Raw genomic sequence first — 14549 nt, forward strand, 5'->3', positions numbered from 1 at the left:
ATTTGTTCAGTTTGTCGTCCTCTTTTTGTGTATTCCCCAGCTCTGCCATCCAGTTTTACCAGCTTCCAGGTGCTCCATCTTCTCTCCCCTCATATGGACTAGAGTAAGACTCCTCAGACACAACAGTGCACGGATTCAGACTTTAATGGTGGTGTTCATTTCAATGCCACAGAGGTGGTGGCACTGTGGAACGTGGCATGGGGAGTGAGAGGTTGCTCTGGTGCAGCTGGAGGAAGAACAGGGAAACCAGGGTTGGGAGAGATGTATAGAGGAAAACTCCCCCAGGCACAGCCTCCGCTCTGGACCAACGCAGACTTTGCTGAGTACACGCAAAGGAACTGATGTCCAGGCCCTTTCTATGACCCTTTCCATTCTAGAAAGACCTCTCACCCCAGTCATCTTGGGATCTACAGCCACATGAAATAGAGACACATCGTTCCCTCAAGTCAGGCCAATTTTAGGCCATAGAGTTATGGGGAAATGATGAATTAATGGGATGAATGAAAAATAAATACAATAAATAAATACATTAAAGCCTTAGCCAGGCATGATCACACCCAGCATCCCCCTCCACCCCAGCACTGTGCACAGTTCATGGCTCATATGCAACATGGAAAACACATGGACAAGAGCAAAGCACAAGGGACACGTGGTCCCTCACTAACACCTCAACACAGCAACCCTGATGCTCCCATCACAGACGCTGAGCATTCTTCCATGGACCCTCTTTAGAATCCTCATTCACATTTCTCGTTTTTGAGGGAAGAGAGAAAGAGAAAAGGAAGAGAGAAAGTGGAAAGTGCGGAACCCCAGTGAGTAGGGCCCAGAAAGGAGGGCGAGCAGAGACAGCAAGAGGTCAGATAAGCCAAGGAGCAGCCGGAGCAGGTCAATCAGGGAAGTTCTGGACCCCCTGGGGCTCAGGGGATCTCAGAGGGTGAACTATCACAGGTCAGGACAGCAAGGTTCCAGGAGGATGAGACAGAGGTTCCACGTCTCCAGGCAAGCAGAAGAATCACAGCACACTGGGATTACGGAAGTTATGTCCGGCAAAGCGAGCTTCATCCCCCAGCTCTTCCTCAATTCTAAGAGAGATGAACCACAAAGGAAGTGGTCAGGGATGCAGGAGGATCCCACTTCTCTCTCTGGGGGTCCCCCAGACTCCAACCACCCCCCCCACCACCTGCTTTTGTGTCCTGCCCCAAGGTTGAGAAATCCCTGGCTTTCCCATGTGATCTCTGGGATCCGTCAATCAGGCCATCAATAAACCCAGAAAGCAAAAACCAATATTAACTGGAAATGGACTGTTATCCAGGCCCTGGGCGCTAGAGATGGTCCAGCAGGCAAACGGGGCCTTTAGCCTTCTGGGCCAGGGGCTCCCATTCCCCAGGGACTCTCACCTCATGAGCTGGTTGTACTTAGCCAGACGTTCAGAACGGCACGGGGCGCCAGTCTTGATCTGAAACATTTAAAAGGATTTGCAGCTCAGTGGCTGCCCTCTCACCCCTGAAAGGAGACTTCTGCTCTCCTGATACTCCCCTGACACCCTCAAATACCTGGAAGGAGAGACCAGGTGGGTGAGCTAGAACCACCAATCCCACAGAGTTCCCTTCACTCCCCAGGCTGCCCCACTCACCTGGCCTGTGCACAGCCCCACCACCAGGTCGGCAATGAATGTGTCCTCAGTCTCTCCTGAGCGATGACTCACCATGACCCCCCAGCCGTTCTCCTGGGCCAGCTTGCACCTGTATCCACACACAGCACTGATTCTGCAGCCCTCGCACTGGGCACTCTTCCCAGCCCCAGCCTTGGTCTATGTCAAGAAACATCTCGGGGAAAGCTATCTGGGAGGGGAGCAGAGACTCAGGTGTGGAGGGGCAGAGGTGAGAGAACTGTGATGATGACTCCCTGTTCCCTGCTCTCTTTGGCATCCCTGGGTAGAGTTAGGCTGGAGCACTTGCAAGAGGAGTCTTACAGAAACGGAGCCCACTCAGGAGAAGGCCAGGAGTCACTCACGCTTGGATGGCTTCAGTGACTGAGCCGATCTGGTTGACCTTGAGCAGCAGACAGTTGCAGGCCTTTTCTTCCACTGCCCGCTCAATACGCTTTGGGTTGGTCACTGTCAGGTCATCACCCACAATCTGGATCCCTACATTGGCCGTGAACTTGGACCAGGCAGCCCAATCATCCTGGTCAAATGGGTCCTCAATGGAGACCACTGCAGAGAGAGCACAGAGGGGGTGTTCATCCTCCCGTGGTCTCTACATCAGGCAGGAACACACCCCTTTACTCCCTGAAATGAATAGGCCCTTGGTTAACTACACATGTTCATCCTTGCTAAGACAAATCCCCTGAATATAAGCCTGCCCAGTAGGCTTACATTCTACTTACTTACTGATCTGATTCTTAAGTTTTTTTTTATTGTTGTTTGTTTTTGATACAGAGTCTCACTCTGTCATCCAGGCTGGGGTGCAGTGGCACAATCTTGGCTCACTGCAACCTCCACCTCCCCCACTCAAGTGATCCTGCCACCTCAACCTCCTGAGTAACTGGGACTATAGGTGTGTGGCACGATAACTAGTTTTTTAAATTTTTATAGAGATGAAGTCTCACTGTATTGCTTAGGCTGGTCTCAAACTCCTGGGTTCAAGCAGTCCTCCCGCTTCGGCCTCCCAAAGTGATGGGATTACAAGCATGGGCCACCACACCTGGCTCCTGATTTTTTTATTTTATTTTTTGAGATGGAGGAGTCTTGCTCTGTCACCCAGGCTAGATAGAGTACAGTGGCATGATCTTGGCTCACTGCAACCTCTGCCTCCCAGGTTTAAGCAATTCTCCTGCCCAGCCTCCCAAGTAGCTGGGATTACAAGCGCCTGCCACCGTGCCTGGCTAATTTTTGTATTTTTAGTAGAGATGGGATTTCTCCATGTTGGCCAGCCTGGCCTCAAACTCCTGACTTTGTGATCCACCTGCCTTGGCCTCCCAAAGTGTTGGGATTACAGGCGTGAGCTACCGCGTCCGGCCCTGATTCTTATTTCAAAAAACCTTACATGGAGAGCCCAGGCATGGTGGCTCATGCCTGTAATCCCAGCACTTTGGGAGGCTGAGGTGGATGGATTACTTGAGGACAGGAGTTCCCTGGCCAACATAGTAAAACCCCGCCTCCACTAAAAATACAAAAATTAGCTTGGCATGGTGGTGCACACCTGTAATCCCAGCTACTGGGGAGGCTGAGGCATGAGAATCACTTGAACCTGGGCGGCAGAGATCGCACCACTGCACACCAGCCTGGGCGACAGAGCGAGACTGTCTCAAAAAAGAAGAAAACAGGCCAGACGCAGTGGCTCACACCTGAAATCCCAGCACTTTGGAAGGCCGAAGCAAGCAAATCACCTGAGGTCAGGAGTTTGAGACCAGCCTGGACAACATGGCGAAACCCCATCACTACTAATAATACAAAAATTAGCCAGGCGTGGTGGTGCACGCCTGTAATTTCAGCTACTTAGGAGGCTGAGAGAATCCCCTGAACCTGGGAGGTGGAGGTTGCAGTGAGCAGGAATTGCACCAATTCCGTGGGCTGGGTACAGAAGCTCACTCCTGTAATCCCAGCACTCTGGGAGGCTGATGCACGTGGGTCACTTGAGCTCAGGAATTCAAGACCAGCCATGAGCAACATGGCTATACCCCACCTCTACAAAAATAAAAAAAAAATAAATTAAAAACAAACCAACAAACCTTCCAGTAACAAGGGTTCACAACCTTCTTCACAACCTAGCTTTTGCATTTTCCTGTTCTCACTGCCAGAAAGCCCTTCCTCAGTGCTAATCCAAATCCTTCATTCTGCAATTATGTTTATTTTCTTTTGCTCTGTTTCAGGAAGATGGAGACCAACTGCCTCCTTCCTGGGGTAGAGGCCCTGGGAAGACTTGCAGAAAATATTTCAGTTCCCCGCTCAGCCTTCTTTCTACTCATACATCAGTCCCAGCTCCATTCAGCATCCACAATTTCATCAATCAAAGATACTGAAATGTTCTAGTTCTCTGCTAGATCCAGTCACCCTCTCACCATCCCTGGTTCCTTCCAGAGCCTACCCCATAACCCCAGTAGCTTTCAGAACCCATGACTTTAATCAGGACCTGAGGCAGAACAGATTAGCCACAGGTACCTGCACCTTCACACTACACACAAAGCCCAGTCTTTGCAGGTGGCTCCTGCACCCTCTCCCTGGTTCTCAGGTTCTTCTTAGGACACCTCCACCTGGAGCCTGAGTCAGCACCCCATAATGGCCAGAGTTGCTGGGACACTTCCCTGCCTGCCCCCAGACCTCCCCCTCACATTGCTTCCTCTCACCAGGATAGTCCCTGACAAAGTCCTGGTAGAGTGCCCCCAGCTGGTCCCCAGTGATGTATCGGGAAGGATCAGCCGGAGACTTGAAGTCCAAGTCATATTTGCCATCACGATAGAACTCTGAGGCAGCAACATCCATGCCAATGACGATCTTTTCTGTGTAGCCAGCCTTGTCGATGGCTTCCTTCACCAGCTCCAAGGCTGGGGACGGAATACAGTGAGATTATTGTACAAGCAGGAGGGATGGGCGAGGAGGAGGAGGGAAAGAAAAGACAGTGAGGGCAGAGTTGGAGGGCTGTTCCTGAGAAGTGTGTTGGGGCTGCTGTTGGGGTTATCCCCGGGTCTGGGAGGAGAGGCCGTCTTCTGGGAACACAGGGTGGAATTCTGTTAATAAGATTTATTATCTTTTCATTGACATCATGTCACCTAAGCATTTTACACGTAAGATTTCATTTAATCCTCACACTGATGTCATGAGCTAGATCGTTATTGTTCCCAGAGATAAATTAAGATCACCAGCTAATAACACCACAAGTCAAGGTTCAAATAAATCCAGGTAATTTGGCCCCGGAACCTTAACTCTTAAACACTATCTATATTGTTTCCATTTCTTATACAGTTTCTCCCAAGGCACAAAAATATTACAGATTCTAGAGGCCTAGGAGGCTGGGGTGGGGACAGGATAGATTTCGAATGGATTCCCTAGACTATGATATCTCATCAAACTGAGATGCCTACAGAGTTGAATGATGGGATGAGTCCAACAGGTCACCCAGACCATCTCCCAGTATTCCCAGGGGCTCCAGTGACAACAGATGCTAACACAGCTGGAAATGCAAGTAAAAGACTGTCCCCCTAGGTCTGCGTGTGAATTTGGCAGGCCTTCTGCAAGCCACTCTAAGAACTGGTACCTTCTGGAGTTTGTAGAGTCAGGATCCTCCATGCCTACTCAGGACTTGGTGAAGTGTGTGGCCCTTTCTGATGTCCCACGATAGCTTACCCTATTGTAGCTTAGAGCTGGGAACAGAATTCTTGGCCTCACCTTCACTGTTCTCCAGGATATTGGGGGCAAAGCCACCTTCATCTCCCACGTTGGTGGCATCCTTGCCGTATTTGTCCTTGATGACTCCCTTGAGTGTATGGTAGACCTCTGCACCCAGTCGCATGGCATCCCGAAAGCTCTCGGCTCCCACTGGGAGGATCATGAACTCCTGCATGGCCAGCTTGTTCCCAGCATGAGAGCCACCATTGATCACGTTGAAGGCCTGGGGAACCGCAGAAAGACGGAAGGGTCAAAGAGCTCCTCCCTGCCCGCCCCAGGAGTGTTAACCCAAGACCACAAACTTCCCCCAGCTTCCTGGACTAGGTCTCACGTCCCCATCCTTCCTCTTTACCTGCCCCAATTCACTTTCCTCCCATCATTCCTCAGGAGTTGCATGCTCCCTCCCCCACCCACCCCTGGAAGAGTCACAGGCATGGCTCAGTGCTCACCGGCACAGGCAGGATGAGGTCTGAGTTCCCGGCCAGCTGAGCAATGTGGCGATATAGGGGCAGCTCCCGCTCGGCTGCCCCTGCCTTACACACGGCCAGAGACACACCCAGGATGGCATTGGCCCCAAACTTGGCTGGGAGATTATAGAGGAAGGTGCTGAGCACAACGTCCCCTTCTCCTTCTAGTTCCTGCCCCCATCTGTAGTCTCCAAAAGGAGCCAGTAAAGGAGACCCCCTCCTCCCTCCCCACCCCTGCCCCAGCAACACCTCATCCATGCTCGCCAGAAAACAGCAGGGGAGAAGAATGGGTGGGGAGGAGGAGATCGGAAAGATCCCTGAGACCACAGACTCTCTCAGGCCAGCCCCCTCCTCTGTATGCTATAAAGGTCTTCCTTCTGCCTAATGTGGGTCTCTCCTCTGCAGCTAAACTCATCTCCCCTTGCCCTGGCTTTGGGAGGAGGAGGCCGCTGTCAGTCATTCCTGAGGAAGCCCCTACAGCACCAGCCCTTCAGCTCTCTGTCTGCTCCACACCGCCCCACTCTGACGCTTCCCCACTTTGTCCCAGCCCCAGCTTACATTTGTTCTCAGTCCCATCCAACTCCAGCATCAGGTTGTCCAGTTTCTCTTGCTCCACCACAGAGAGACCCTGAGGGCAGAGCCTCCATCACCCAGGGCCAGGCTGGAGGCTGAGCCCTAAGGCAGAGGGTCCCCTCATTCACACCCAAGCTCACATTTGGCCAGGGTCCAACCAGGTCCCTGTGACAGGGGCCTGCCTGGATGAGAGGACCTGAACCCCCATGGGAGCAGAGGGCAGTAAGGAAGCTATTCCCCACCCTTTCCCTTGTAACCATGATTCCTAAAAGTGGGCCTTCTTTCTCCCCTTCCTCCTGCCCTGCTCCGGGGTTCCTTCCAGAACTCTGTCCCCGCTATCCCCAGCAAAGAGCGGGCCTCACTGAGCTGAGGAGGGCTGGCGCGATGGTGGAGTTGATGTGGTCCACTGCCTTCAGGACACCTGGGGAGAGGAAGAGGCTGGACTGGGTCAGGCCAGGAAGGACGGAAGGGACAATGGGAGGAGGGGAAGGCATGCTAGAGGAGGACTGGGGACTGGTGTGAGGTGGGGGGATAAGGCTGAGGTGGGGGAGAGTCTGGAAAAGAGAAAGGACCTCACCTTTGCCTAAGTAACGCTGTTTGTCCCCATCCCTTAGCTCCAGGGCCTCATAGATGCCCGTAGAGGCTCCACTGGGCACTGCAGCCCGGAAAAGACCTCAAGGAAGAATATGGAATGAGAGGGAGTGAAGAAGACTACACTACCGGGCCTTCCGGCTCTAAACTCCTGCCTGCCACATCTAGCTCTCCCCCTACACTGCTCCCTAACATCCCACCCGCAACACACACACTGTGAGGCAGACACACAAGAAGTGGCCTCCTCATCCGCCCATCTGAGGCCCCACAGCACAAGCGGAGCCCGCAGAAAGGAAGCTATGCCGGGCAGCACACCTCTGCACACATGCAGGTGCACAGGCAGACACACGGGGGCAGGGCACGCCTCACACGCTCCATTCCAACACAGACCCGCCTACACTGGCTCCCTGGACAAGGAGGATCCAACCCCCACAACCCAGGCTTGTGAGTCTGACCCAGCACCCCATCCCCCTGGGTATCAGAAAAGGCCCCTGAACCCCGGCCAAACCCAGCCTGGCAGTGGGAAGGCGCCTGCCACACCCATTACCTTTGGCAGTATAGAGGTCCACCTCCACTGTGGGGTTCCCGCGGGAGTCCAGGATCTCCCGGGCCCAGATCTTCTCTATGGACATGATGGCTGGGATCTCCTCGGGTGGAAGGGAAGGAAGGAGAAAGATAAGAGGCTTAGAGGGGTGGAGCCTGAAATCAATGGGCGGGGCAGGAGGCTGGGAGGGATGGGAAAGAGGTTACTGCAGTGAGTGGGGGGTGGGAAGGGAGGCGCTGGCTGCAGTCTAGGGCTGTAGAAGGGATTCCCCCTCCCCCCTGGGAAGAGGAGAAGGTCAATGCAGTGAGGAAGGGGAGGTCACTGCAGTGGGGGGCTGGGAGAACACTGCAGCGGGGAGGGGAGGGGCACGACAGTGGTTCCCGCGCCTCTTTACAGCTTGGCCAGCCGGTGGGGTTCCCCCAGATCTCCTCAGAGCGGAATGGCTGCCAGGCTCGCATTTCTCCTGGGAGCCAGGAAGAGGATGGGTTGCGTGGGCCTCTCTTCCAGAGCCCCATCCCTCCCCAACTTAGCCCAGCTGCCAGAACTCTGCCCCCTCCCCAAGGTGCCACTCTCTCCCAAACGTGTGTCCCTCCTCTTCCCGAGAAAGGCGCACGCAGTAGAGGCATGGGGGCGGGGGAGGCGGGAGAAAGGGTCCTGGGGAAGGCCCTGCAGTCCCTGGGGGTTGCAGAAGGGAGCGAAGAGGATAAGACCCGGTGGGGTGTGGCAGCTAGCTGGGCCTGTCCCCTGCGTCCCGACAGATCCCCACTTCTTCCATCCCTCCCCCGTGCAGCTGAGAGGAGGAAGCGCAAACGGAGAGGGGCGGCGGGGGGAAAAGCAGGAGAGAGGGGAGTCCAGGGTAAGTCTGGAGGAGCTGAGGAAGGGGGAGAGAAGACATTTCCCCAAATGCAAACCAAAAGGTACGCGCCAGGATAAAAATGCACCGCTGGGGAGGACTCCGAACTTAAGAAACAAATGGACAGAACCGTAGGTGAGGGGGAGCGCTGGGCGAGAGGCAGGCAAGGGTGGAGAGGCGCAGTTCCAGAGAGGCGCGGAGAGGGCCAGAGCGCCAGGGCCCGGGAGGGAGGGCGCCCAGGCGCAGGCGGCAGAGCAGGTGCGCAGCTGCCTGCACGCGGCGAGAGATGCGGAGAGGTGCGCAGCGGCACCGGGTAGAGGGGGCAGGGGCTCCGGGCCCGGCGGGGGCTTCACCTCGGGACTGCAGACTCAGCCGGTGGTGGTGGTGACGGTGGCGGTGGCGGTGGCGACGGCAGCACGGAGAGAGCGGGAGTGGCAGTGGTGGCGGCGGCTGCGGCTCCCGGGCGGCGGGCGGGGGAGGCGCCTATAGGGCCGGGCAGGCGCATGTGACCCGGAGCCCCCGATGAGTCAGGAGCTGCCGGTGGAGGCGCACGTACAAGCGCGGGTGGGGGACCGACGCGGGTAGAGTGGGGGATGGGGAAGGGTGGGGGCACCCACGACCTGGCCCCCCGCGCACACACACGCTCATACCCATGACCCAACCCACTCGAAAGTAACAGGCAGAGCCGCACCCCTGTAGCCCGGGTACTAAGGCCCACATTGCCAGTGAAGCCCAAGGCAGCCTCAATGCCTCACAAACCCAGTCAAACACAGGAGCATCACAGTGCCTCTTTATTGGAAATCCAAACACCCCAGCCGCCTCCAGGTCTCTCCAGCCATTCCTACCAGCACACCGTGGCCCACGCGGGCTAGGCTCCTACCCATGCCTGCCCCAGGGCGAACCTGGGCCTAGGTTCCAGGCCTTACTCAAGCCTAGGCACCCCACTCTGCAGCTCACACTGCCCAGGGGACCAGTACAGAGAGGGATCCTGGGCCTCAGACTGTGATGAATTTCCAACTTTGGGGCAAAAAGAGGCATCCTCTGTCCGCCTGGAGCAGGTATGAATGTGCTGGCCTCCCTGGGAATCTGATTAGGTCTGAAGGCCAGCATCTTTGATCTCCTGGAGGTAGAAGACAGAAGTAAATAGGGGTGATAGGGGTGGCTCAGGCCTGTAATCCCAGCACCTTGGGAAGCCGAGGCAGGTGGATCACAGGAGAGGCAGGTGGATCACCATGTTTGCCAGGAGATCGAGACCATGCTGGCTAACATGGTGAAACTCCGTTTCTACTAAAAATACAAAAATTATCCAGGCTAGTCCCAGCTACTCAGGAGGCTGAGGCAGGAGAATGCTTGAACCCAGGAGGTGGAGGTTGCAGTGAGCCAAGATCAGATCACTGTACTTCAGCCTGGGCAGCAGAGCGAGATTCGTATCAAAAAAAAAAAAAAAAAAAAATTCAATAAAGCCTCTGTCCTATCTGAAGTGCCTGGCGGCCATCCTCATCTCTTCCGTCTCTTTCTGCCTCACTCTGCCCTCTTTTCTTCCCCCACCTCTGTGTCCTGCTATTTTTAGCTTCAGATTTTTAGTGCAGGATCTTCCTCTCCTGCCTTCTCTCCTAGGCCCAGCTACATACACCACCAACCCTCCCCGGCAGCCCCTACCATGCACCCACACCAGTCCTTTCCTAGCAGACTTCACTGTGTCAGGTATGGCTGCCCACCCCCCACCAACTCTGCTGCCTGCCACCCCAATTCTTTTTGCTTACTCTTCTGGCTTCCTGAGCCCTTTCTCAGCTGGTCCTAGGCCCTTCGGGTCCCTTTTCCTCTCCTTGATTCCTAAGCCTGCTCTCTTTAAGGGTTCTGCTTGTCTGATGCCTTCCTCCCCACCTCCTTCTGCAGCAGCTTTTCCTCTTGTTTCTTCTCCTACCTGCCCAGCCCTTGACCTCCTCCCACTGCCTCCCCACAGGCTTCCTTACTATCTTTAGAGGCTAGATCAAAGACTGTTCCGGTTCCAGATCACGCTGGGGTTCAGGCTCCTGCTCCTGGTTTTCCTTCAGACTCTGCCGAATCTCATCAGCCTCAGCCCGTTCCTCCTCCTCATAGAATTCCTTGTCTAGACGTTCGAGGTATGGCATCTGCACCAGGGCCTCCTGGCGGTACTTGGCGTCATCCGTGCATGGGTTATCCAGCAGCACCAAGGCTCGCAGCTTGGGCAGGTCTTGAAGCTTGGCCAGCTCCCCCAAGTTGGCCACCAAGTTGCCCCTGCCAGTGTGGTCAGGAGGGGTTCATGCAGGAATAATGGGCTTTGGTTGCCAGTTGCTAGGAATGGGGCCTCTGGGGGACTCTCCTACTGGGTTCCAGTTTTTCTAGAAACACTGACTGTGAGGTCTGGCCTGCCAAGCCTTGCCAGATTTACTGCAGAGGAGCTGTTCGACCCCGCTCTGGTCCTGCTTCTGCCCTTCAAGGAATCCCTAAGTGCCATATTCTACTCTGTAATGTGTTCGTGTTGGAGAATACATGAACAGTACTAACTGGGGATAAGGGGGCAAATTTTCCTTACAGGGAGAGACTTTTTCTGTGTCAATCACAGCTAAACAGAGGGTAGAAGGCAGGACCCAGCCTTGGCAACACAGTGAGACCCTATCTCTACAAAAAATAAAAATAAAACAATTATCTGGGTGTGGTGGCACACACCTGTAGTCCCTGCTACTTGGGAGGCTGAGGACGAGGGATCACTTGAGCCCAGGAGTTCAAGGTTACAGTGAGCCTAGCTGGAGCCACTGTACTCCACCCTGTAGGAGCTAGGTCAGTAGACAAGGAACTGGGATCTAAGCAGGAGTTTAGGGTGGGTGGGGGCTCTGTTGGTGCTCCCCGCAAAGGGAACCTAGGGCTAGGAATGGGTTGGCGCCTCCCAGCTAAAGAATAAGCTTTATCTCTTAATGTGCCTCATAATATGACCCTCTGTATTTATTTATTTTTTTTATTTTTTTGAGACAGGGTTGGCTGGGCGCGGTGGCTCAACACCTGTAATCCTAGCACTTTGGGAGGCCGAGGTGGGTGGATCACCTGAGGTCAAGAGTTCAAGACCAGCCTGGCCATCATGGTGAAACCCCATCTTAAAAAAAAAAAAAGGAAATAAGGAAAGAAAAAGAGAGAGGGTCTCACTATGTCACCCAGGTTGGGGGTGCAGTGGCATGATCATATAGCCCACTGCAGCCTTGAACACCTGGGCTCAAGCGATCCTCTCACCTCAGCTTCCTAAGTAGCTCCAGGTGTGTGCCACCACACTTGGCTAATTTTTAAATTTTTTGTAGAGACTGGGTCTCACTACGTTGCCCTGGCTGGTCTTGAACGCCTGGCCTCAAGCAGTCCTCTTGCCTTGGGCTCCCAAAGTGCTGGGATTACAGGTGTGAGTGACCGTGCCTGGCCTTTCATTTTCATGTTCTGGTTTTAAGCCTTTATGAAATCATATTGAAGTGCTTCACCCTGATCTCATGGTCATATTGAGACTCATGGAGTGTTTCTCACCAGGAAGGCTACAGGCACTTTGTACTGGACTCTGCTGTGCTCTATAGGATGCTTAGCATCTCTAGCCCCAGAGGCACCTCCCAATCGAGACACCCTCACTCCCTCCACACACACACCCAACTTACTCTCAAACAGCCCCAGTTAATAGCCACTCAGGAAGGGTCCATCATGCCTGTCTAGACCATAACAGGAACATGGCACACACACACACACCCCACCAGATCACTGTGGCAGAGTTCATGAATGAGAGATTGCCTAGGGGGTCAAGATGAGAGTTGGGGCTTCCAGATGCAACCACCTCTCCCTACTTGGAGATGCTCTTTCCATTACCAGCTCAAGAATCTAGTCTTCTCTCCTCAAATCTGAGCACATCTTGTGTTTTATGTCAGTAAAAAGGCCATCCCTTACAGGTGGGGCTCAGGAGAAGAGAGGCAGGAAATGGGAAGGGGAATTGGGACCCAGGAAATGGAGAAGGGCAGTGGAAACTTACATGGGGTAGGGCAAAGAAAAAAGAGTTGGAACCAGACTGTGAGCCCCTTGGAACAGGGATCACTCTGATTCCTTTATTTCTTTCAGAGACAGCTCACTCTGTCACCCAGGCTGGAGGGCAGTGGCACGATCATGGCTCACTGCAACCTTGAACTCCTGGGCTCAAGTGATCCTCCTACCTCAGCCTCCTGAGTAGCTGAAACCACAGGTGTGTACCACCAGGCTCAGTTAACTTTTATTTTTAATTTATTATTTTAATTTTTATTTAATTTTTTTGTTTGTTTGTTTTGTTTTTGAGGCAGGGTCTGGCTCTGTCACCCAGGGTGGAGTGCAGTGGTGTGATCTCAGCTCACTGCAAACTCCACCTCAAGGCTCCCTGCCTAAGCCTTCTGAGTAGCTGGGATTATAAGTGCCTGCCACCACACTTGGATGATTTTTGTATTTTTGGTAGAGATGGGATTTTGCAATGTTGCTCAGATTAGTCTTGAACTCCCAGGCTGCCCACTTTGGCTTCCCAAAGTGGTAGAGAACTACTGGGCATGAGTCACCACGCCCGGCCATTATTTTTACTTTTGTAGAGACGTGGTCTCACTATGTTGCCAAGACTGGTCTTGAACTCCTGGCCTCAAATGATCCTCCGTCCTAAAGTGCTGGGAGTACAGGCATGAGTCACCATGCCTGGCCTCTGATTCCTTTCAATGTCCCCAAAACACAGTACAAGGCCTGGCACATAGCACATTTTCAATAATTATGGATTGAATGAATAAGAATTCAGAGGTCACAAGCTATAAGGGATTTAGTGTTGCAATAAAGACTCAGTGCAGAAGAAAGTAAGGAAAGCAGGGGTGAGGATCAGAGAGGAGGATGAGGTGAGGATCTGGCTGTGTGCTAGGACTGGGGGATTGGGCCAGGGAAGAACACAGACTCAAAACTGCACCTGGTCAGGGGCGGAGGCAAGGTGGGGCTTGGAGGGGGTGCATACCTCAGGTTGAGGTACTGCAATGATTTCATTTCCTTGGAGAAGCCACTCAGAGTGTCAATCTGGTTGTCTCGAAGATGCAAAGTGGTGAGATTGCTCAGGTTCTCCAGGCCTTCCACCTTCTTCAGCAAGTTTTGGGCCTAGACCCCCAGGACACCGTGGGTTGATTGAGAGGGGAGCAGGGATAGGGAAGAAAGTGAGGTCAGAATGAGATGAAGCAAAAGAGGAAACCCAAGAGGTAGTGCGGGAGGAGTGGAAGGGAGGGGGTGAGTGGAGATCAGTTTAGAAAGTACGGAGGTTCAGGAGAAGCTGTCATCCCAGAGAAAGGTCAGCAGGAACCCCTACCACTCACTCCACCAAAGCCACTTGGGATGGAAGAGATGCTCCAACCCACCCCCTACCCGGCCCAGGAGCCCCCATGCCACCACTGAGAATTGGCATCAGCACCATCCCAGAATAATGAAGCTTAAGAGTTTAAAAGACTAGCCTGGTCCGGTGGCTCATGCCTGTAATCCTAGCACTTTCGGAGGCCGAGGCAGGGGGATCACAAGGTCAGGAGTTCGAGACCAGCCTGGTCAGCAGGGTGAAACCCCGTCTCTATTAAAAATACAAAATTTAGCTAGGTGTGGTGGCGGGTGCCTGTAATCCCAGCTACTCAGGAGGCTGAGGCAGGAAAATTGCTTGAACCCAGGAGACCGCACCATTGCACTCCAGACTGGGCCACAGAGCAAGACTCCGTCTCAAAAAAAGAGTCGAAAAGACTAAACATTTCAGTGGCTCTTTGGCTTCTGTGTGTGTGTGTGTGTGTGTGTGTGTGTATATATATATATATATATATATATATATATAGGTTTTCATCCACAGTCCTAGTTTATAACCCCCATAGCTCTTGTTGCAGTCTCCCTATAATGCTGGGTGTGCTGGACCTCAGGGGCAGGTCTCAGGAACTTTCTCCTGCTCTCTTTTCACCTGCCCGAAGGGAAGACTTTAATCTTTCCCCCTCTTTCTGATTGTGGTTCTTAAAACCCTCCCCAGAGGCTGGGCGCAGTGGCTCAAGCCTGTAATCCCAGCACTTTGGGAGGCCGAGGCGGGTGGATCACAAGGTCAAGAGATCGAGACCATCCTGGTCAACATGGTGAAAC

General features: G+C 53.6%; 2 protein-coding genes across 6 annotated transcripts in view; both read right to left on the minus strand.

Annotated features, from left to right (window-relative positions):
• Positions 1-126: 126 nt before the first annotated feature.
• Positions 127-9205, minus strand: ENO2 (enolase 2). Of its 2 annotated transcripts, none has more exons than XM_017517017.1 (12): positions 8768-9205; positions 7565-7661; positions 7004-7099; positions 6789-6847; positions 6412-6481; positions 5836-5969; positions 5387-5609; positions 4348-4545; positions 2014-2215; positions 1634-1742; positions 1398-1456; positions 127-1082 (listed from the first exon to the last, which is right to left on the minus strand). In XM_017517017.1, the coding sequence occupies exons 2-12, from the start codon at positions 7647-7649 to the stop codon at positions 1013-1015; spliced, it is 1305 nt and encodes a 434-aa protein (XP_017372506.1). In that variant the 5' UTR covers positions 7650-7661; positions 8768-9205; the 3' UTR covers positions 127-1012. The 2 variants fall into 2 exon arrangements, with proteins under 2 accessions (XP_017372506.1, XP_017372507.1); XM_017517018.2 differs by lacking the exon at positions 8768-9205 and adding an exon at positions 8503-8696 and having other exon boundaries at positions 139-1082.
• LRRC23 (leucine rich repeat containing 23) overlaps positions 9192-14549 on the minus strand; it is a 9751-nt gene continuing 4393 nt past the window's right edge. For 3 of the 4 annotated variants that reach the window (XM_017517019.2, XM_017517021.2, XM_017517020.2), the window contains exons 6-8: positions 13411-13547; positions 10388-10673; positions 9192-9534 (exon numbers count right to left, since the gene is read on the minus strand). In XM_017517019.2, coding sequence (XP_017372508.1) covers positions 10400-10673; positions 13411-13547 — 411 coding nt within the window. In that variant the 3' untranslated portion in view covers positions 9192-9534; positions 10388-10399. The remainder of the gene's footprint in view (positions 9535-10387; positions 10674-13410; positions 13548-14549) is intronic. The other variant, XM_017517022.2, reaches the window with a different exon arrangement.

The sequence above is a fragment of the Cebus imitator genome, unplaced genomic scaffold (genome assembly GCF_001604975.1).
Source record: "Cebus imitator isolate Cc_AM_T3 unplaced genomic scaffold, Cebus_imitator-1.0 Scaffold614, whole genome shotgun sequence".
Classification (NCBI taxonomy): domain Eukaryota; kingdom Metazoa; phylum Chordata; class Mammalia; order Primates; family Cebidae; genus Cebus; species Cebus imitator.